The sequence below is a fragment of the Magnolia sinica genome, chromosome 5 (genome assembly GCF_029962835.1).
Source record: "Magnolia sinica isolate HGM2019 chromosome 5, MsV1, whole genome shotgun sequence".
NCBI lineage: Eukaryota > Viridiplantae > Streptophyta > Magnoliopsida > Magnoliales > Magnoliaceae > Magnolia > Magnolia sinica.
In genome coordinates, this window is record NC_080577.1 from 3575232 (window position 1) to 3599490 (window position 24259).

The window sequence follows — 24259 nt, forward strand, 5'->3', positions numbered from 1 at the left end:
ACATGATTTACTTGAGTCTTGGATGTAGATCATTTTTCAGATAATGCTCTGGATTTATTTGGAAAAATTGATGGACAATGTATATTTAACAAAAAAATTATGGTGGGACCCAGAAAGTTACACATGTTAAAAGTTTGTGTTGTGTGGTTAGCAATCTATTTGCGAGAGAGCTCGAGTCATTGGAAATGACGTGGACTAATGAGAAGTTGATGACTCGGACCAATGAGAAGTGACCGCATTGGAATTTCATGTGCCGTCAACACACGCGATCCATGCTCTTGTTATTATAAAATTTTTTTTTTCACAATGTGCCCTTGGACCTTCTTTTATATTTCTGTAACTTCTTTTATCATTACTCCCCTTCAAACCCCTCAAGCATGTTCCAATTGATTGAGCAAGAAGATGTTTAGCCACTAGTGAAGGATCTCGGCATCCCCCACCAACCATGATTCAACAAAGTACAATTTGGAATCCAGCAATGATGTTAGATTCTCTTCTTAGCTTTAATTATGGCATTTTGCTCTTCAAGCTCTTCTCATTTGCAGACAAGTGCAACCGACTTTTCGTGGGTGCTCGAAGTTTGAGAGTTGTTGTTCATGGTTTTGCGATGTTGGTTCTCTCTTTGGGAATGGCTGGATCGTGCTCTAACGCAGGGAAGGACGTGTTGAGGTCGAGCGCCGTCTTCTTAAGGGGGATAACTACTTTAAATCCATGGAGCTTCTCTTAACTCCTTATGGAGATATCTCAAATCCAAGAGAAAAATAAAAAAATAGAAATAATTTTCTAAAAATTCAAAATAAATTAATTGCTAATTAAAAATGAGTTTGCAACCCCTTAAATAGTGATACATAGGCTACGAAGAAGTTTTAGAATCAAACTACAACTAAAACTCCCTAAAATCGTGACTTACTAGTAAACATACTATTTTATAGATGGCCATGGTTTCCACTAGACCTCATGGTTTTCAGCCAAAAATAGTAAGCGTCCTATTTGGACTAACCACTTCGTTCTCCTAATTTTTAAAAGAAATTTTCGTGTTGTACACAACTCCTAAAGCTAGGTAACTGCATCGAATAATTAACTCCGGTTTACGAGATATGCCTGTTTTAAGCTTATGATGGTCCGGATCACTCCCGCCTCCAATCGGGCCTTCTCTGGTCCATCTAGGCTGTGAAATTGTCCAAGACCAGCTCTACATCAAGCTCACGCAGGGCTTGGGCTGGACTATTCTGTCACGGGTCTAGTCCCGGTTTGGTCATATTTTAAAGGATATGAGGCGGGTTCGAAGCAGCTTCTCCCGGACCTAAACTGCCTGTTGACACCCCAAGAGAGGAGGTTCTCACATGTCAGTGCTGGGTTTCTCTCTCAAAAAAATCAAGAAAATGAAGAGAAACGTTGCAGCAGAGGTGGTGTCCGTTCTTCTCCTCTTCTTTCTAGCTTCCTTAGCTAAGGTAGAAATATATAGCTACCCTTCTCGATGTGGAGATGGAGATGTCATCACCATCAAATACCCTTTCCGTTTCAAAGACGATCCTCAGGGACAAGGCAATCCTCGATATGAACTCGGATGCGAAGCCAATCGTACCATTCTACTATTGGATTCCAAGGTATTCTATGTCAAAGCGATTTCGTACGAGAACAAAACAATTCGAATCGTCGAACCGGGTCTAAGTGACAACAACTGTTCTTCTCTGCCTCGCAATCCATTCCTAGATCCTGACAAGTTGGTGAAATATCCGTACTACTGGTCTAGAAAGCGGCTTCTTGTATTTTTGAAATGTCAGAATTCGGTGGATGATAGTTGGTATATCGATGCCAGCCCTTGCACCAACGGTTCGGATTTTTCATCCTCGTCCTGGCAAGGCCATACTTATGTTCGCTTGCAATATGGTTCGTCAATTGGGAAACTGCCTGTTCCCTGCAATCCTATTGCGATGATTCCGACGGATCTGCGGGAAGATATCAACCGTTCGATAATTGACATCCACATGGAGTTGATGATGGGGTTTGAGATTGCATGGTCAAAACCCCTGAATTGCAACGAAGACCCCTTTTGTGCGGAGACACAATCCGGTAAGTTTTTTATTTTTATCTCTTGAGATTTTTCAACACAACCCCAGGAATATTTCATCTCTGCCACCATCATCATATTTTTACATATGCTGACCTTTATATTTTTTTGCATACTCAAACCATTTATATTTTTAATGTTCAATAAAAGTTGGAATATTTGTTAAATTAGCTATCAGTCGTTCAAATTCCACATGAAAAAACAGAATCCAAAGACAGTCTAGTTTGATTATTTGATCCAGTTCCATCTGACGAATGGGTAGCCACTGATGTATTAAGCCGCATCCAGTAACCCATTTTAAAAGGGTCCAAAACACTTAAATGTTTTTTATTTTTATTTTATTTTTTAATTTCCATGACACTGTATTTGGTTTCCATACTAAATTCAAGTTGTTGTTTATATGGATTCAGGTCCGCCTACAGGTTTTAATCCAACCATACGAAGAACAACACCCAGTAAGGCCTTCAAACGCACCCTTCAATTTTTCTTCCAAGTGGTATTGATAAAATGCTAGCTGCCTGCATAACAGCTACCAAATAGGGCCTTGTTCCCACTATTTAAAAGCATCTACTTTAGAGATTTGGGTCAATCGCTAATCAATCATATCATACTTGTATGTGAAAATAGACGGTTTGAAAATTTTCAACAGTCTAAATTCAACGTACACGTGTGGCTTATTTGAAGAATATTTCACCCTAGTTTTTCTTATATGGCGTGTTACAGAATGCGCCAACTGATCTATGGTGGGAACCAATCCCAAGTTGGTAGAAGTAAGGTGGAGCACGAGTTCTATCAAAACCCCTTCCATGACCTAGATATGCTCATCTCTTTCTTTTTTGACTATTGTGTTTTATCTGTAATTTCTGTGACAGGATTTGGTCCAATCATCGTAGGTAAGAGCTTCTATTATCTACAAGAATACGCTAAAAAAAGGTTCTTTAATTTCATGAGTTGTGTGAGGATTGTAGAAATTCCCTTGCTATCTATCATCCATTGGGATTTTGAAACTAACCATAATTCCATGTGTTGTATGTGATTTTAACACGGTTTGAAATGAACTTCTCCCTTGCAGGAAGTACCATGGCAGTGAGAGTTTTCTGTGGGATAATATTTATGTTTGCAGCTTTGATCTATAAACTCCAAAGGAGACGCTTAGCATTGGATGATAGAATTGAAGAATTCTTACGCGATTATAAGAGCATCACGCCCACAAGGTACTCTTATTCGGATGTTAAGAAGATAACTAGCGGTTTCAAAGAAAAGCTAGGGCAAGGCGGCTTTGGCTCGGTCTTTAAAGGAAAGCTCGTAAATGGTCATCTTGTCGCGGTAAAGATGTTAGAGAAATCTAAAGGCAATGGACAAGATTTCATCAATGAAGTCGCTACCATAGGAATGATCCACCATATCAATGTGGTGCAACTGATTGGATTCTGCTCCAATAGATCGAAAAGGGCTCTTATCTATGACTTCATGCCCAATGGGTCTCTTGATAAGTATATCTTCTCTCAAGAAGATAAAAGTAGCCCTTTGAGTTGGGAGAAAATGTACAAGATTGCATTAGGCGTGGCACATGGGATTGAGTATCTTCATCGAGGTTGTGCAATGAAAATTCTACATTTTGATATCAAGCCTCATAACATTCTTCTCGATGAGAACTTCATTCCAAAAATTTCAGATTTTGGACTGGCAAAGTTCTATCCAACAGAAAAGAGTATTGTGTCGGTCACTGCTGCAAGAGGTACAGTTGGATACATGGCCCCTGAATTATTCTATAGAAACATTGGAGGTGTCTCATACAAGTCTGATGTTTATAGTTACGGTATGTTGTTGATGGAGATGGCTGGGAGAAGGAAGAACATAGATGCAATGGTAGAAAATTTGAGCCAAATTTACTTCCCGTCATGGATTTACGATCAGCTCAGTGGTGGAGGGGAAATGGAAATGGGGAGTGCCATGTATGATGAGAAGGAAATGGCAAAGAAACTTGCTATAGTTGGACTATGGTGCATACAAATGAAGCCTATTGATCGTCCTTCGATGAGCAGAGTTGTAGGGATGCTAGAAGGGGCTCTCGATCTTCTCCAAATCCCGCCCAAGCCTTTTCTATCTCCACCAGTCCACTCAAGATCATGCAATTAGCAGTGATAACATTATATTGGAAGGGTCATTTGTATAAATATTTTGTAAAATACCGCATGAATGGTTTTACCTTCTATTTCTTTCTTTTCCCTCCAAAAATCTCTCTTGATTTCTCTCTAAGACAACGAATCAAAGCTCTCAATTGAAGTATTTCAACTATTGATAATTTGGCTCTTTTGCTTTGAACTTAAACAGTCATCATAACCTTTATACTCAAACAAGTATGAATTTTATAACATCATCCATCTATAATGAAGCCTGCTACTTGGACAGTTTAAATTGATGGCTTATGTTTACAAATTCACACTTATAAGACAATCCTATTCATTACTCACAATCACTTACCTCATAGAATGTTGATCGCTGGCTATTTGTGTATCAATCTCCATTTAGAGAAGGGAAATTGGACAGACGGCATGAGAATTCTGATCGCAGGATCCAAATAGCATTAAAAATAGGTGGTAACTTCTTTTTGCCTCACATCAAGTGGGAATTCGGGTGACCCAATACGCCTGATTTTTTAGGCCCTGGCCAATATATGATAGGGAAGGAAAATGAGCTACTTGGATCTGGGCCCATACATATTCCACATGTTCCCATAAGAAAAATGGTCTGGAAAACCATGCAATAGGCCCGTGGACTGGAATGGACCTCATTTTCAAGAAAATGAATGGGCCAGATGCAGGCCTTTTTCTTATGGTATTTCTAGATACAGAAACCGCCAGGCCCATTTATGGTTGTCACGGTCTATGATTGGGCCTATTTCAGACCTACATCTAGAACCACATCTAAATTTTCAACCCCAGAGATAAATGCACCACACCATGGATGAGCCACCTTGGAGGCACCAACGGGAAGGCCCTGATATGGGCTTGGGCTTCGTCCAAGAGCCCGTCAGCCCAGCCTCATTTATCATTTCAATAGCATTTTGGTCAATATCTTGTTGGGGTTGTACACCGAGTTGAGCTGAGGCCAGCTCAACTCGGCTTGGCTCGGTCCTCGAGCCTGATTAGCCAGCTTGGCTCGGTTCGGTTAGCAGGGCCAGTTCGAGTCAATTTCGAGCCAAAATTGAGCCTCTGTGGCATTTTCACAAACACATGCTGTGCATTTTCAATTTCTCACGGTATGTAAATATAATGCTCCGGATTTCGGGGGCCGAGTAAATACTCGACTACCGATATCTCTGGTGTCATTTATGCCTTGCGGAAGTGAGTGATTTGGGTTTATTTAGTTGGTGCATGAACATTAAAGGAATTAAATGGATCATGTAAGAATGCAGAATTATTATAACATAAATCTAAACATTTAAGTAACAAAATGATAGGTATTCAATCAGCTCACGGGACTGCATCCTGGTAAGGATACACATGGTCCAATATACAAAAAAATAAACCTGCCCTACAGCCCTAACGCTGGCCCTAAGGAACAACAGTGGCCCACACAGGAGCTGAAAATAGGAGAGCTCCTCCTCCGAATCTATGGACGCTTCGTCCAGCGCGACAGACTCTATGGTACCTGCATCTAAGATGGGGTCTGGTTAATGCTTTAAAACATTGTCCCAGAGTGAGAGTGAATGATCAACTCAGTGATTCCATTAACATTAAATTATACAAACTATCAGATCCACATCCACAATTAATGAAAAATAAAATAAACATACAGTCCTTAGACACTCTTGTTAATGCACGTGCATGCCATTATGATATGATGCATGCATTCCCCATCTAACACTCCTTCAGATCGACTCTATCTTACGTTCGCAAATGACCAACACTCCCTCATAAGGCAACCTTGACTGTCGAGTCGCAAACTTAGCAATGCAATACTATGAATATTCATATTAACCGAGTATTTAATTAAGTTCATTCATCTAGCAAGATTAGAGAAGCTGAAACGCCTCCATTTAATCAATGACTTTATCCAGATCACTTGGCCCAGGGCGGCCGTAAGGCTTTGAGCCTACGATCCATGGTCCAAATTTAGGTATTACTCAGTTATCTCACAAATCAATAATTCCAAAGATAACACATGATACCCAAAGGTATGAGGATCAACTCAGTATGGGTCGTTACTTAAACACCGAGTATGATCACTTAGTTTCGAGGTAAGAGCTTGTCACATAACTAAATCACCACAAGGAAAAGGGCTCGTCACCTAATTCCATTCATGTACAGGTCGTTCGAATGATACTCTGGCACGGAACCATCGGCCGAGTAATTTGACGGAGCTCATTTGAACAAGGATCTATCACCTCCTGTGCTCGTTGGTCACTACGGGAAGGCTCATCACCTCAGCGTAGGCCGAAAATACCAACACAATGTCCTATACCACCATGACTAGCTCCCGAGACTTAGGGATCGTACCACTAACAATTAATAGTAGGCTTCTTAAAGGTATGGGGTGCTTCAAATTCAAGCAGGCGTGAACATACATGGTGAACACACGATAGGCCGACTAGTGGACTAATTCAGTTGACTTAGGCGAACTACAGCGCAACCGGCACAATGTGCAAGCATCCCATGTAGTCTAACTACTGTCGGTTGTTCATCTTCGGCCTAAATAAGTCGGATTAGCTCAAGGAAGCCGCTTCAATAAGGCTGCCCTTGTGAGTTTTTCCGCTTGCTGGCCAACTCAATTGACTAATAGGCTGAAATTTAATAGTATACCACAAACATTTTTATTTCAGGAATAAGCAAACATACATGTCAGAAAATTAGGATATCTTAATTAATATGAGCAATCAATTGGTAATGCAAGAGCATTATTCAATCATTGCAAAATTCTCAACATTAAAGTATTTGGGTGCATGTGTCGGGAAAAAGTGTAGAGCATATAGGCATGTAATTTTCAGTAGAGACATCTATTCTAATATGCATTCAATGATAATTTATTTTAGGCAAGCTACAAGTCATGGAGGATGTTCCAACTACAAACTTCTCATTTGTTTAGCATGTAAATTTCAAATTTCACTACGCAATTATCAATTGTTACATAGGTTCGATAATTAGCAACCTAAAGGTAAACGTCTGCACCTAGGAGTAGTCCGTTGGATTTCTAACGCCGCCACTAGGATTCGAGGTCTATGGATGAGTGTATCGAAGCCCTGCGCCGATGGGATTAGTTTGTAAAGGCACATGCAAACAACCTACAAGGATGAAATTTAAAAAGGGCTAGAGGATTTCCTTTCTATTATCGGTGGGCTGTTCTCTATGGTGAGGTGCAATTGTGGGGTCTATTGTGGGTAGCGGCAAGAGAGATTTTTTCTAAATCAGCTCCCCCAAGGAGCTCATTCTTCCACTTCTCCCCACTCCCTCTCTCTCTTGCAAATAAAAATTCGTATGAGAGTGAGGGAGTGAATTTTCAGGCCTTATTTAGTCAAGAAATTGTGTCTAAATGACCCTGAGGGTCATTTTTCTAACATGCAAGCCCCTAGTGGGCTAAATTTTGATTTGCAGGCCCCTATGGGGGTCCGTTGGCTCATCCGCGCCATGGGGTAGGTGCCCCATCATAGGATGAGCGATTGGTCTAAATTGGGTGGAGATCAGATGCCTCAATTGACCACGAGGGTCCCACTTGCAATGGACGGTCGTCGGTGATCGGGGCCATAGTTATACGGATATGAGTAAGAAAATATCCTTAACGTACGCATCGAGTTTGGTTGTGAACTAATGGTCAAAAATTCACAACTTTGCGAAAGAACGAAAGGTCTATTTCACTTAAGTTTTCAGATTTTAACTTAGGAGATTCGCACGTTTCAAGCACTTGGCTTCTGGCCCAAGTTGAGCAATTCTGGGCACTCTCTTGGTTCGCCACTCACAATAGACGTCAAGCCTAATGAGATGGACATTATTTTATAATTTCAAAACTAGTGGCCCACTAACGAGCGGTCTAAAACTTGTTCGGATAATCGAGGTATTTTTCGCATGAATTGGGTAGGGAGATTTCTTAGCGTAGTAGTTAGGGTTTATATTAACTATATTCATATTGTGGCCTATTCGTAATTAACAGAAATAACAATTCAGTCATAATCACTCTAAATCATTGGTTCGTAGGCTAAATGAGTAACCTGGTCGATTTGGTTTATTAATTAAGATCTAACCCATAGTCATCTCAGCTTTAGGTAGGTCTTTATTTGGTTATGGTTGTCTCGATTGGTCAAATGTTTGATGAAATGTCTGTGTAACGCCCCAAATTTTTTGCCATATCGGTCAAATTCATTGACTTTTTACGGTTGATCAATCTTATTTGTACAGTTCTTTATCGATACCGCCAGCGTATAAGCTCATTTCGAGCATCAAACATTAGTAAGTGATGACGTAGGCTAGTTATATAAAAAAATATTTAAGAATTTTTAGAAATCCAAAATGGCAAAAAGTCATGATGTTTCAGTAAAACAGTAGCAACTGTTTACAAGTATTTCATCAAACACCTTGTAGGCAACATCAAAATTAAGATAAATGATATTTGTTTCATATACATACATTCCTTGCCACTAGCCAACACTTCGTTGAGTCATTTCATCAAACACTCGGTGAGCAACATCAATATCAAAGTTACCGAGTCACCGAACTAGTTCGATTCAAGTTCGATTCGAGTTGGGGTTCAACGAGTCGAGTCAAGCTCGGTTCGAAATTTTTTCAAGCTCAAAAAATCAGCTTGACTCGGCTCGAACTCAACTTGTACATTGAGTTATAAATTAACCCAAGTTGAAGGGTACTATTTATGGCTTAATAGTAGACATTGTTTTCAACATTGAGGTCATGGATTCAAGTGCCCATGTAGTGTGTGTGGGTGTAAGTGTGTGTAAACTGATGTAGGGATGAACGTGATAAGGTTGATCACCGTATTCCTCAAGGGGATAACTACTTTGAATCTACAGAGCTTCTCTGGATTCCGCATAGAAATACCTCGAATCCATGAAAAGGAAAATAAGAAAATAAAAATAAATTCTAGAAGTTTGAAATTTCATTATAAATAATAAATTTACTATTTATAGTAAGTGTCCTATCAGACTTAACCACGTTATTCTCCTAATTTTCTAAGCACTTTTCATGTTGGACACAACTCCTATAGATCAAAGGATTAAGAGTTATATTCAAACTAATACTTACTATAAATAGTAAAAACAGAAACAAAATATATTTTCGACCGTCGAATTCGGCATAGGTAGCCCAGCTTAGCCGAGTTGGTTGGCTAAAGCAGCCTCTCCTACCCCAAATCATATATGGTACATCAAGTAACTCATTTCGATTTGTAAGATATGCGTGTTTTAAGGTTTTGACAATCTTGATGACTTCGGCCTCCAATCAGGACTTCTCTAGTCCATCTTGGACTTGAAAGTGTCTGCAACCGCTCTACATCCTAAACCTAGAAGAACTTTTAAAAAAAAAAAAAAACTCAAGTTGAACCGTTCAAACTGTATGACCCATTGTTATGAGTCACCATCTAGGAGTTATCAATGAAGATGTGAATCTTACACCAAGTCATTAATTAACTCAAGTTAATCTGTTCAAATTGTGGGACTCTTTGTAGATAGGTGGATACCATCTAGAAGATTGATTTATTGATGAAGATGGGAATCTCACATCACCCATTGTAGATGAGTCACCATCCAAACCGTTTGATTTATCAATGAAGATGAGAATCTTACACCAAGTCATTAATTAAGTCGAGTCAAATTGTCCAAATTGTGGGAGTCATTGTAGATAAGTCACCATCTAAAAGTTGGATGTATGAAGATGAGAATCTTACACCAAATCATAAAGCAATTCAAGGCAAACTGTCCAAATTGTGGGACCCATTGTAGATATGTCACCATCTAGAAGTTGGATTTATTATGCCAAGTCTTAAGTTAATCATCCACGTTGGGAGACCCATTGTAGATAGGTCACCCTAAAAATTTTGGATTTATCATGAAGATGGAAATACTATACAAAGTTGGGAATTAACCTGAGTTAAACTATACAAATTCTGCAATCCTACCCTCTACCTTTGATCATATCAACAGGAAGAAAGCGCTAGATGTGGACGTCACATGCTGATGCCGTACCTCATAGGGTTAGACCGTGTGGGATGTTAAATTTTGTGTTTGGTATGCTAACAAGCTATGCTCATAACAAAGTTAGCAAAATAGCAACACACTGCTTTGTCATATTTGAATAGGAAAAATCTCAAAATAAATAAATAATAATAATAATAATAACAAAGAACAAGAAAAGGTGTAATGTATGTAAATGAAAGATTAAAAGGGTCCTCATTGCATGGGAAGCATGAAGTAGGTGTCCAGTTGGGGTGAAGCTCGGGCATGTAATAGAGGGCTATGGATCACGTGGGCTTGATTTTGGAGACTGAGCCCAAAACAACCCTGTAGGTGATGATACTGCAGGGAATATGGCAAAACCATAATCATATATTACACGTGATAGGATTATCTTCCGATCAAGATTATCCATCTAGTGGGACCCACTGTATAAAAGTTTAAATTGATCATACATGTATAAATGTATAAATTGGATAATCATAGCCATCTAAACAGCAACTTTCATTTCTTTTTTTCACACGCACTCACACATCCACACATTCACACACCACAGTGGCTTTTTATACAACAATGGGTACTCGCACCCATGACCTCGTGTTGAAACTCTTGAGAGTCTGCAGCTAAGGCATGAGTAAGGACCCAACAACCTTCAAATTGATCAAAAGCAGGAAAGTAAAGTGATGGTATACCACAACAAGTATGAATTTCAAAACGTCGTCGTTCTGTAATGAAGCCTGCTAGTCGGACGGTTCAAATTGATGGCCTATGTTTACAAATTCACACATATAAGACAATCCTATTCATCACTCACATTTGCTTAGCTCCACTGAATGTTGCTTGTTGGCTATTTTTGCATCAATCTCCATTCAGAGAACATGAAACTGGATAGATGGCATGAGTATTTCAATCTGAGAATCTTAACTACAATATTGGAAGAGGGACAAAAATAGGTGGTAATTTCTTTTTGGCTCACATCAAGTGGCTAGGACTTGAGAATTAGGGTGATCCACTGGGCCTTATTTTTTAGGCCCTGGCCCATATATGATGGGAAAGGATAATGAGCTATTCGGATCTAGGTCCATAGATATGCCAGATGTTCCCATAAGAAAAATGGGCTGGAAAACCATGCAAGAGGCCGATAGACTGGAGTGGACCTGATTTTTCCTATGGCAATTCTAAATATGAAAACCACCAAAATCTAGACCCACTTATCCTTCAAGGCTAGGATCGGGCGTATTTAAGACCTACATCTGGGCCCACATCTAAATTTCAGCCCCAAAGATAAATGGACGGGGATCAAGCAGACCATAGCCTCACTAGAGTTAGGCCTTTCCAAAGGGAGTTTCTCTGCTCTAAGTTTGACACCTCGGTCCATGTCTAAATTTTCGCCCCAAAAATAAGTAGATGATGATCAGGCAGGCTTTAACTCTACATAGGCCCATCAATTGCAGCCCCAATCAAGGTGAAAGGAAATTTTATTTAGTGTTGTGCCCAACTCTCAACTGGTGGTAACCTAATCTAGCCTCGTAAATGGGCATGCCCCAAAACATTTATGTCTCGTGTGCCTTATTCAAGAATGACCGGCAACTTAATGTATGTCATGGTCTGTATAAGACCAGATATTTTACTGGAAGGCAGTGAAATAGTTACTTCGATATTTCAAGGTACACAGAGCTACGTCCTTCGATGAGCAGAGTTGCAGAGATGCAAGAAGGGACCGTTGATCTTCTCCAAATCCCGCCCAAGCCTTTTCTATCTCCACCACAGTCCACTCAAGATCATGCAATTAGCAGTGATACCATTATATTGGAAGGGTCATTAGTGTAAATAATTTGTAGAATATCGCATGGATGGGTTGACCTTCTATTTCTTGCTTTCCCCTCCAAAAATCTCCCTTGATTTCTCTCTAAGACAACGAATCAAAGCTCTCAATTGAAGTATTTCAACTATTGATAAATTGGCTATTTTGCTTTGAACATAAACAATCATCATAACCTTTGTAATCTAACAAGTATGAATTTCATAACATCATCCATCTATAATGAAGCCTGCTAGTTGGACAATTTAAATTAATGATGGCTTATGTTTACAAATTCACACATATAAGACAATCCTATTCATTACTCACATTCACCTGGCCTTCCGAATGTTGATCGTTGGCTATTTTTCCATCAATCTCCATTTAGAGAAGGGAAATTGGACAGAGGGCATGAGTATTCAGATCCGAGGATCCAAACAGCATTAAAAACCAGTGGTAACTTCTTTTTGCCTCTCATCAAGAGGCTAGAACTGGGAACTTAAAAGTGACCCACTACGCCTGATTTTTTAGGCCCTGGCCAATATATGATGGGGAAGGAAAATGAGCCATTTGGATCTGGGCCCATACATATTCCACATGTTCCCATAAGAAAAATGGTCTGGAAAACCATACAATAGGCCCGTTGACTGGAATCGACCTGGGCCGGATGCAGGCCTTTTTCTTATGGCATTTCTAGATACAGAAACTGTGCCAGGCCCATTTATGATTGTCACGGTCCATGATTGGGCCTATTTCAGACCTACATCTAGACCCACATCTAAATTTTCAGCCCCAGATATAGATGGACCGGGACCAAGCAGACAGCCTCACTAGTGTTAGGCCTTTCAACATCGTTCCTTTCCAAAGGGAGTATCTCGGTTCTAAGTTCTACGTCTGGGCCCATGTCTAAAACTTTCACTCCAAAGTTAAACACGCCTATGATCAGGCAGGCTTTATCTCTCCACAAGCCCATCAACGGCCATCCAATCAAGGTGAAAAGAAATTTTATTTATTGCCGTGCCCAACTCGCGAATGGTTGCAACCTAATCTAGCCTTGTAAATGGACATGCCGTCTAGCTGGAGGACCACACCATGGTTGAGCCACCTTAAGAGGCATCAACGGGTAGGCCCTGAGATGGGCTTGGGCTTTGTCCAAGAGCCCGTCAGCCCAGCCTCGTTTTTTTATTTCAATAGCATTTTGGTCAATATCTTGCATGATGAAGCAGTTGAATGAGCAGCCCAAATGCTGCACAAAAGTGTATGGCCATGTTCCAGCTCAATCCTGTTTCTTGTGGCCCATCACAGGCCGGGACCCACCTCAGCCCTTGGTTTTATTTCCAACCCGGGCTTGGACATACTTTCGCCTGGTCCAAGCCCTTGGTAATGCCCTCCTGGTCTGGCAATGTATGGGCCTGTTTGAGTAAGCCCGGCACAACCATTTCAAAAAGCAGGCCTAAAGCCAGCCCACACATTGCTGTCCTTAACTTGCACTACTTGTATTCGATCCTGGCAACCAAACACAGCTACAATCGATTGCTTTTTCAGTTTTCATAGCTACCGTGATTATGGCTGCAGTGGGCCATCCCTAATTTTGAATAGACCAGGCCTAGCCGAACAGTTCAAAACCTAGGCATAAGCAAATCTGAGTCTCGACCTATTGACAGCCCCACCAATTACAGCATTCCGCACGGAAACTGTATGATTGAATGACTCATCTATTCTCTCCAGCACGACACGTCAACACAATTATCATTTGCATGTAGCATCATGCCAAATGCATGCTTAAGCTAAGCTAATCACCCCACTCATGTTTCACATTCTATATAAACCACACCTTCCATGACACATCTGTGCACAAAATCTATTGCAAGATTTAGCTATTTAATCTCCTCCCATGGCCCACCTTGCTCTGTCCGTAGCAATCCTCATGATAGTGATCTGCACATCAGCTGCAGAACTTCCCAGCTGTCAAGATATGACCGTTGAGGTCATACCTTGCGTACCATACCTAAGGGACCTGGCGACCAACCCGTCGAGTGATTGTTGTAAAGGCATCGCAGACCTAAAAGCCATGGGGGTCACTGTTGAAGATCGAAGAGCCATTTGCAAGTGCCTTCAAAGCCAGGCGAAAAAGGTAATAGGGCTTGATGCTGGCCGTGTCGCCGGTCTTCCCAGCAAGTGTGGGGTGGACGTACCACCTTTCTCGAAAAATACCGATTGCAACAAGTTAATCTCTGCCCCTTTCTATATATATACATATCAATAGATGCATTAATATAATTTTGTATATTGACTAACTTATTTTATTTTTTTTTCGTGCAGGATTTCGGCTGTTAATATCATGGCCCGCGCTTAATCACATGACTTTAATATATTTGTATTATAATAAAAAATGCACGTGTATTGACAGGTGAAATTATCTCCCTTATTAGGGTAGAAGAATAAGTTGCTGTGACTTTCCATGGTATTAGACTTTCTATGGCCAATATCTACTTTCAATATTAATTTTCCATCGTGGCCCTAAGCACTAGTTTGTAGATGTGAGTCACTGTTTAAATCCAAGCCATATGTATGTTGACTCCTATTGATGATGTATAAGTTGGAAGATCTTAGCCTTTGAATATTTGGTCTTTCTTCCATTGAATGTGGCTTATTGGTGCAGTTATTCTTGACCATGTACTTGCATGCCCCAACTAAGGAAAGTTGAGCCTGAATGTATGGAATGTGGGATTAAATGGTATAGAATTGCATTTGATGGAATTAGCACCATTATTATACAATGATTATATGATTGGAAATACCATGGCATTTTGACTGTCCAGATCCACATTTGGAATCAAAGTCTTCCTATGGGAAAACATTGTATTAAGTGTGCATGGGTTTAAACTATGGACTGATAATTAACAAAATCAATTTCACAACTAATGATGGTCACATGTATAAATATACAAATTGATTATCACATGGAAAAGTTGAGTATGGATGAATAGCATAGATACAATATATGCATCAATATGGGGCCCATAAATGTAGTGGATTTTGAAATCCACTAAAAATCCCACTAAATCTTCCGTTGGAGATTGGATTATATGATACCTAGATTAATCTAATCATTCTCACTATTTATGAACACTAGATAGAATTTACACTGGACTAAATGAAATACTGTGCCACCTAATCTCACATCCCAAACAAGCCTTTAGAGTTTGCCAATCGAGGGTATTTCTTGCGCGTGGTCAATCTATGATGAGGGTCCTCATGCATACTTGTTTTGGATAAATCAATCATGGATACTGTATGGTACAAACTAACTGGAAAGTTGGAACAAGGAACTTAACCCCTCATTACAATTATGAGAACTAATCACTTACAACTAGTATGCTGACTTAACCAAGGTTTGCCAGGATGCATCCCGCCATGTTGATTTAAGGATCCATTGGGACTTTATCTATCATGCATGTGGTCATCTTTCAATGATCTATCTCATCTATGTGATAGGACTGGTATTGAATGAAAAATAGCCAAAGGTAGATGAATAAATAAATACTCTTAAGAATATTTCAACCCTTGGACCATTTTAACACTCTTTTATGAATAATGAGTCTCTTTGACCTTTGAATAAGCAAAGGATAATAGTATTTCAATATAGATTTCCTTTGGATATCTTGTATGCATGAAAGGTTCGAGTGATTGTTAGGACTGGCTGTGAGGGATAAGTTTCAATGCATTCTATCAATATTCATCCATATGTATTCTAGTAACCCTTTAATCGTCCACTCATTTTTACAAACATTTCTTCGTTGGCGATATCAGATACTGCAAGGCCAAAACTGAAAAGAATTGAGCAGTAGATTGAGTTAACCTACAACAATCAGCTGGCTGTAAGTTTTGATACATGAGATTTACTAAGCGTGACCATGGCAAATTCTTGGGCCTGTTTGTTTTGCCTCTTTTCCTAGTAATGAAGGTAACTGTGTCATCATAAATATTTTAAAATGGTCAAATCAAACACAGGAATGATTGGTCAAATAGGAATAAATGTATTCAGCTAATTGGTAGCATTCAAGCAACAAAATAATTTTTTTATGATGATTTGACATTAATGGAATGTAAAATTATTATCATTACGGATTTTGCCATAGATAAATTAAATAATACAAATTTGTCATTATTGTGATCAAGTGCAGCTGTTGTTGGGAGACAAAGAGAATAAATTATAATTTTTACTCATTTCATTTTCTTTACCATGGTAATAGGCAAAATAAACAAGCTATAATTAGTGTGTGTTTGGTTTCCAATTTCTTATGTAATACAAAGTAAACGAGTCATCGCCAACATATCAATGTGTTTGTTTGAACAAAATTTACATCTCATAAGTTAAGATTTAATTTACTTATATAAAAAAGGCATGAAAAAAAAAATTGTAATGATTACATTTTTTATGTTATGTAACTATCATTCTTATGTGAACAATAGTAGCAAACCCATAATTATAGTCAAATGTGGATAATGTCACTGCACAGTTACAAAAAGTATCATTACTCATTTTTAGTCAATTGCTATTGTAATTGAAAACCAAACACCCTATAAACATTTCTTAGGATCTTATAATGAAAGATAAAAGATTAATATAACTTGTGCAAAGAGATTACAAATACCATGTGTGTGCCAATGTGGCACTTACATGCAAGATCCAAGTCGCTCATCACGTGAGGGCCACCTTAAGCATGTCTTGTCCCGAAAAAGAAGAAGAAGAAGAAGAAGCTGTTTTACAATTCAGGTGTGCCCTTGTTAAATTGGGTAGCAGTTCTATCTCAAGTTGTTTCCTTTGATGTGACTCACAAAAGTTTTGAATCTCCAATGAATATTCAGCCTTCGGGTTTCATAATTCATCTAATGGATGAATTGGACGGTGAATACATCATGCAGGCCCATGTCTAGGGTGGTATTGGTGATTTTAGAAAAAGATAAAAAGGAAAAAAGGTTGGCACTGGTGCCCTTCGAGCACGCCACACACACACACACACACACACACACACACACACACATATATATATATAAGAACTGATGACCTACGGCCATATTTTTATGTATCCTACATGTTTAGGATATCTAATTTGTGCTAAAGGTGGGCCCACATAAAGATTGCTTGTATTAGGAACTAGGCTAATCAGCGGATCACGTGGATCACCTTTCCATCTAGAGTTAGATGTTCGGTTGTCCATTGATTTCAATGGTCTTTTTAGCCTAACTTTGGCATTGATGCTTTATGGCAGGGCCAGCAATTGTCCCACACAAGAGACAATGGTGGGTGAGAGGGTTGCATGCTAAGATATAGCATGCAGCGGGCTTAGGTGTTCATTTCTTATATTCATGAACACGGATAAATGCATCAATGGACTGCTTGGATCAGGGCCCGTTTGGACAGTGGTATTAAATGGGATTGCATTACTAATCCCACTTATTCAGAATAACATGTTTGGAAGGAATGTGAGATGGGATTAAAATTAACTTTGTAGGCTTTGGAAAATGAGCCTTGTGTTGGAAAGTGTGAGAAGGGATCACTAATCCCACGGTTGATGAATATTTGCTTCATCCGGTTCAATTTAAATGCAATTTGAAAGTAAAATTTAGGCTTTATTTTTTAATGTATGCATTCTATATTGTTCGTCTGTTTATGCGTGAGTGAAGAAGGCTTGATCCAAGCAGTGTGTGCTTATGATCGGTTGTAACGTTCCGCTTCATAGTGAATTGTTGATCTGGACGAGGTCCCGTGGTTTTTACCTCTTTGAGGGTTTTCCACGTAAAAATCTCTTGTATTGTGTGGTTTATGATTTGATTTATTGATTTATTTCATTGCTTTATTATCCCATAATTCTGTTGTTTTTTGGAAGCTAGATTTTAAGGTTTTGTGCAAAGCCCCCAACAAAGTGGTATCAGAGAGTTTACGTTGGTTGAACGGATTGGGATTGATTCTGAATTATGGAAGGTGACTCATCAAAGATGATTAACCTAAATGGTTCTAACTGGACTATGTGGAAGGCTAAGATGGATGACTTACTTTTATTGCAAGGACTTGTATTCTCCAATTAAAGGCATATCGGCAAAGTCAATGGATATGTCAGATGATGATAGAAAGAAGTTGGACCAGAAGGCAGTGAAGTTTATTAGATAATGGCTGGACAATTCTGTATTTCACCATGTGTCTACAAAAACCTCAGCTGTTAGCCTATGGCTGAAATTGCAAGGGCTGTATGAGAAGAAGACAGCCGACAATAAAAATTTTCTGATAAGATGATTTGTGAATCTCAAGTTCAAAGATGGTGGTTCTGTAACTGAGCACATGAATGACGTCAACAATATATTGAACCAGCTCTCCACTATAAAGATAGTTTTGGATGATGAATTACAGGTTTTGTTATTGCTTAGCTCATTCTTGATAGTTAGGAGACATTAGTGGTGTCTCTGAGTAACTCCGCGCCAGACGAAAAGGTGTTCATGGAACAGATAACTAGTTGTCTTTTTAATGAGGAGACAATGAGAAAGTTTTAGGAGTCTACTCAGCAAGAGGCTCTTATGACACAAGATCGGGGGAGAGGAAAAAACAGAAAGGGCACGAAGGCCCGAGATAAATCAAGAGGCAAGTCGAGTACAAGGAAGGATGTTGAATGCTGAAATTATAACAATAAGGGTTACTATAAGCATGAATGTCATAAGAAGAAGAATGACAAGAAAGAAAAAAGAAAAGAGAAGAAAGATGAATCAGATTTTACTACGGTCGCTTCAGATGGCGACGTTGTAGTTATTCTTTCAGCAGAGATATTTGTCTCATGGCTACGAGTCAAGACACCGAATGGGTGATAAACTCGGGAGCCCTGTTTCATATGACTCCATGCAGGGATTTCTTCACAAGCTACAAGTTAGGTAACTATGAGACCGTGAAGATGGAAAATTCTAGCATATCGAAGATCGTTGAGGTTGGTGATATTTGTGTGAAGACCGATGTGGGCTCCACATTAGTTTTTGGGGATGCGAGATACATTCCAGACTTCGCCTTAACTTGATATTGATGGCAAGGTTAGATGATGATGGCTGTGATAGCCAATTTGTTGGTGGGCGCTGGAAGCTCATCAAGGGTTCGTTGATCGCAATCAAAGGAAAGAAGTGTTACACCCTTTACAAGGTAAGTGTCAGTGTGTGCAAGGGTGGGTTGAACACAGCGGAAGATTTAACTATTAACATGTGACACATGCATCTAGGCCACATGAGTGAAAAGGGGCTTCAGCTACTAGTAAAGAAGCGGCTCCTTTCAAACGTAACAGGTATACCTCTCAAAACCTGTATTGACTGTTTATCAGGAAACAACATAGAATTTCATTTATTAAAACTATTTCTCACGTTAATAAAGTACATGCATTATATTTGGTTTATTATAATGTTTGTGGTCCTATGAGGACAAAAACCTTGGGTGGGGCATTATATTTTGTTACTTTTATAGATGATGCATCTAGGAGGGTTCGGGCTTATGCTTTGAAATCCAAGGACGAGGTCTTCGGTGTATTTAAATTGTTTCATGCTATGGTCGAAAGAGAGACATGTGGATCATTAAAGTGCATCCGCACTGACAATGGTGGTGAATACATCTGTGACTTTCATGAGTATTGTAGGTCCCTGGGTATACGGCATGAACAAATGGTTCTCAAGACCCCTCAACATAATGGTGTGGCCGAGTGAATGAATCGTATAACTGTATAGAGAATCAGATGCATGTTATCCCATGCGAATTGCCCAAGACGTTATAGTAAAAAGCAATGCACACGGCAATGTATTTGATAAACATGTCTCCGTCAGCCCCGTTGAATGGAGTACCTGAGAAGGTATGGACTGGACAAAATCCATCGTATACTCATCTCAGAGTATTTAGATGTAGGGCATCCGTTCACGTACCAAAGGACGAGAGGTTCAAGCTCGATATGAAGATCAGGCAATATGTGTTCTTGGGGTACGGTGATGAAAATGTTCGACTATAGATTGTGGGATCCAACTGAGAAGAAGCTCGTCAGGAGCAAAGGTATAGTTTTCTTTGAAGACCAATGTATTGAAGACATTTGTAAGCCAGAGAAGTCCAAGCCTAGTTCAAGTGAGCTAGAAGACATGAATCCAGTTATTCTTCTCGTAATGCCTGATGACGGGGGAGTACAGTAAGGTGCAGAGGACGAGGGAGTTCCTACAAAAGATGGATCGGGGGAGTAGCCTCCATTCGATCCACCTGTTAAGCCACAGGTGAGGAGGTCATCTAGGGACAGGCATCCATCCAAGAGGTACTTGCCGCATGAGTAAATTATACTCACTGATGGGGGAGAGCCAGAAGATCATGCTGAGGCCCTAGCCGACGAGCATAAGGAGTGGTTGAAAGCTATGTAAGAGGAAATGAAATCCTTACATAAGAATCACACTTATGATATAATGAAATTGCTTAAGGATAAGAAAGCTCTAAACAACAAGTGGGTGTTTAGAAAGAAGATTGAGCAGGAGAATTCACAAACAATGTTCAAGGCCAAACTTGTAGTAAAAAGATTTGGTCAAAGGAAAGGTATACACTTCGAGGAGATATTCTCACTAGTGATGAAGATGACATCCATACGGGTGTTACTTGAGTTGGCGGCTAGCATAGATTTAAAGTAGAACAATTAGATATTAAAACTGCCTAGAGGGGTTCGAAGTCAAGAGCAAATAGCATATGGTGTGTAGGCTAAGGAAGAGCTTGTATGGGCTGAAACAATCTCCACGGTAATGGTATAAGAAGTTCGACTCGTTCATGTTAAAGCATGGATATGATAGAACGGAGTCGGACCAATGTGTGTTCACGCGCAAGTTCTCATATGGTGATTTCTTAGTTCTGTTGTTATACGTTAATGACATGCTTATCATGAAAAAATACATCAAGAAGATTGACAGACTGAAGCGGGAGTTGGACAAGTCATTTGGGATGAAAGACTTGCGTCCGGCTAAACAGATCGTAGGAATGTAGATAACCTGTGATAGAAACAGCAAGAAGCATTAGTTATCATAAGAGCGGTATATTGCAAAAGTCGTAGAGTGGTTCAATATGAATGCAGCGAAGCTGGTCAATACTCCACTGGATAGTCACTTTAGATTGAGCATCAGACAGTGTCACAAGACGAAAGCAGAGGTGGATGAGATGCAGAAGATACCCTACGTGTCAGCGGTAGGAAGTTTGATGATGCTATGGTGTATACACGCTCAGACATAGCATATGCGGTTAGTGTTGTCAGCCGGTATCTTGCCAATCTTGGCAAAGAATATTGGGCAGCGGTGAAATGGATACTGCAATATCTAAGAGGCTCATACAGGTTGAGCCTATGCTATGATGACGGAAAACCTGTGTTAGAGGGCTACACAGATGCAGATATGGCAGGTGACATAGACTTCAGGAAGTCTACATCAAGGTTCATGTTCACGTTTGCAGGGGGGAGCAGTCTCTTGGTAGAGCAAGCTACAGAAGGTCGTAGCATTGTCGACGATAGAGGCCAAGTACATTTCAGTCACAGAGGCATGTAAAGAGATGCTTTGGATGAAGATGTTCCTAAAGGAACTTAGCCTAAAGTAGGAGCAGCGCGCGGTCTATTGTGATAGTCAAAGTGCTATATACTTGAGCGAAAATCAAAGTCAGCACTCCAAGTCGAAGCACATAGAGATTCGGTATCACTGGATCAGGGATACTTTGGAATAGAAAATGTTACAGCTTGAGAAGGTTCACACGGACGATAATGAGTTAGACATGATGACCAAGGCATTGCTCAAGGGCAAGTTTGAGGTTTGTAAAAACCTAGATAGTTTGAAGAAGGTAAATTTCTCCTGAGTTGAAAAGGGAAAAATTTGATGAAGATTTTCTCCTCAGACTCGACCGGTCGAGTGCCTCGCATGACTAGTCGAGGGTGGTGCTTGACCAGTCGAGTGGCGCTTGACTCAAAGTCCAGTGACCAATTGTATTAATTCTGCCGCGTTGCTCTACCAGTTAAGGAGTCTGCTCGACCGGTCGAGGGTCCGCTCGACTAGTTGAGGTTACGCAGATTCATGTCCGAATTGTGTGCGGACTGCGTAAATTTGAGGTGATTTTCACAGAGGTGCGGAAATGAGTTTCCTAAACTATAAATATGGGTCCCAAGGGCTATTATAGGGCATATAAGAGAGTTTCCTAAAGCTTTGCAAGGGTTTGCTAAAGGGTTTAGAGCTATCAAAGGTGAGAGAGAGAGAGAGAGAGAGAGAGAGAGGAAGCTTGTGGAAGAGAGGTTCTGATCGTAGAGGTGATATACCGTGCACTCGACCTCTCAGCGCTTTTACGTTCTCTTGATCGGTGAGATCTTTCCGTTTTTCCATTATTCTTTTATTGTTCATCCGCTCATACGTGAATGAAGAATGTTTGATTCAAGTGGTGTGTGCTTGTGATCGGTTGTAACATTCTACTTCATAGTGTATTGTTGCTCTGGACGAGGTCCCGTACTTTTTACCCCTTTGAGGGTTTTCCACGTAAAAGTCTCTTGTGTCGTGTGGTTTATGCTTTGATGTTCTGTGCAACGGTCCCCCAACATTCAAAATATATAATTAGAAAACATGAGATACACTCAATTTAGGGACAATACCTTATACATGCATTTATTGTAACTTTTACAATTGCATCTACCTTAATCCCTCCGAATGCAGCGGGCCAAACAGGCAGTGTGTTGGCCATTCAAGCATAATAGTTGAAACCAGCGAAGGCCAGCGCCTAGTTGGAGCCTTTGGGTGTATCCTAAAATGCTAATGTGTCTCACTCCAAACAACGACCTGATCCTATAGTGGCCCATTAATGATCTGACCGTCCGTTACCTCTACATGTGACCCTACGGAGCCAATGCATGCAGATGAGCCTGAGTCGCGGTAGACGAATAAAAGGGAGAGAGACACTGCAAGTGCTCCCAATTCCCCCCCCACCCTCCTTTTTTTGGTAGATTTCGTTTTTGTTGTGTTGCAACGCAGGTCCAGCAAGTCTAAAGTACGCGTACCAAGGAAACAGTGATGATCGATCATTAAAAACTGGTTGTAGGCCACTTAAGTTTCATATCAAGCTGCTATTTGTTTTCTTTTTTCGTTCTTGTTTTTATTTTTTTTTATTTTTATTTTTAACCTCATTAATAAATTAGATGTCAAATAAAAATTATGAAAATATTATGGTGATTCATGGGAAGGTTTTAAGGTGGAACATTCAATCACCACTATTTTCTATGATATGGCCCGCCTGAGATTTGGATCTGCTTCATTTTTTGGATCAAAACCTAAAATGATAGGGCAAAATGGATGAACGGCATCGATATAGAATACATACATAAAGGTGGGTCCCACGGTAAGGGCCGCACCATCTTTGAATTAGGCTGATGCGTACCTAATCTGCTTCCGTTAAGCCGGGCCACGTGTCGAGGGAGCGGATCGGTGAGACCTCAATCCAGAGGTGGCTGGAACCCTGACTGTGGGGCTCACAGTGATGCATGTGCCTTACATCCACACCGTACAACCATTTTGAAAGCCCATTTTAGAAAAACAAAAAAGATGAAGCTGACTGAAATATTAGGTAGACCACACCACAGGAAACAGCCGTGAATGAATCTTCACCATTAAAAACTTTATAGATTTCACTGAAATGCTTATTTGCCATCCAACCTGTTGATAAGGCCACAAACAACTAGACGAAGAGGTCACACAGATATCACCGTGATCCAAAGCTTTTATGGCCCACAGGAAGTTTTTAATGGTCAATCGCCACCGTTTCCTGTACTATCGTCCATCTGCCTGCTTTTTTATTTTTATTTTTTATTTTTTATCATACCCTAAAATGAACTTTCGATATGGATAGATGGCGTGGATATGGTAACATACGTCACAGTGGATTCTACAGTCAAGGGTCCCAACCACCTCGGTGGATCCAGCGTCTCACCCAATCCGCTCCCACGTGCCGAGTGGTTCGATGATCTGAACCGTCCAAGTCGTAAACTCTGTGTTCGCGAGCAACAGCGAGAAAGTTACGCTGGACTGATGATTGTGACGTCACTCCTGCAAATGAGTTTAGAACAAACAAAAGGAAATTTTCAATGGCTCACATTCAACTCTAACAGTCAAAGACTGGTCGATCTGTTTGTGGTAGTAACGAGACTAC

At 40.1% G+C, this 24259-nt stretch overlaps 3 protein-coding genes across 3 annotated transcripts; all 3 read left to right on the forward strand.

The window, feature by feature from the left end:
* Positions 1-1343: 1343 nt before the first annotated feature.
* LOC131245153 (uncharacterized) lies at positions 1344-2487 on the forward strand. The gene has a single exon (XM_058244410.1). It carries the CDS (start codon positions 1344-1346, stop codon positions 2097-2099), a length of 756 nt encoding a protein of 251 aa, XP_058100393.1. The 3' UTR covers positions 2100-2487.
* Positions 2488-2774: 287 nt separating this feature from the next.
* LOC131245152 (rust resistance kinase Lr10-like) lies at positions 2775-4384 on the forward strand. Its single transcript, XM_058244409.1, has 2 exons — positions 2775-2964; positions 3144-4384. The coding sequence occupies exons 1-2, from the start codon at positions 2781-2783 to the stop codon at positions 4208-4210; spliced, it is 1251 nt and encodes a 416-aa protein (XP_058100392.1). The 5' UTR covers positions 2775-2780; the 3' UTR covers positions 4211-4384.
* Positions 4385-13886: 9502 nt separating this feature from the next.
* LOC131247187 (non-specific lipid-transfer protein P5-like) lies at positions 13887-14674 on the forward strand. The gene is made up of 2 exons (XM_058247612.1): positions 13887-14274; positions 14371-14674. Exons 1-2 carry the CDS (start codon positions 13943-13945, stop codon positions 14402-14404), a joined length of 366 nt encoding a protein of 121 aa, XP_058103595.1. The 5' UTR covers positions 13887-13942; the 3' UTR covers positions 14405-14674.
* The last annotated feature ends 9585 nt before the right edge of the window (positions 14675-24259 follow it).

Bases quoted from the DNA above. Each gene is read 5' to 3' on its own strand.
- LOC131245153 (XM_058244410.1), top strand. From the start codon at position 1,344: ATGTCAGTGCTGGGTTTCTCTCTCAAAAAAATCAAGAAAATGAAGAGA.
- LOC131245152 (XM_058244409.1), top strand. From the start codon at position 2,781: ATGGCGTGTTACAGAATGCGCCAACTGATCTATGGTGGGAACCAATCC. The intron at 2,965-3,143 runs GTAAGAGCTTCT...TCTCCCTTGCAG, and splicing joins ATTTGGTCCAATCATCGTAG to GAAGTACCATGGCAGTGAGA.
- LOC131247187 (XM_058247612.1), top strand. From the start codon at position 13,943: ATGGCCCACCTTGCTCTGTCCGTAGCAATCCTCATGATAGTGATCTGC. The intron at 14,275-14,370 runs GTTAATCTCTGC...TTTTTCGTGCAG, and splicing joins AAAAATACCGATTGCAACAA to GATTTCGGCTGTTAATATCA.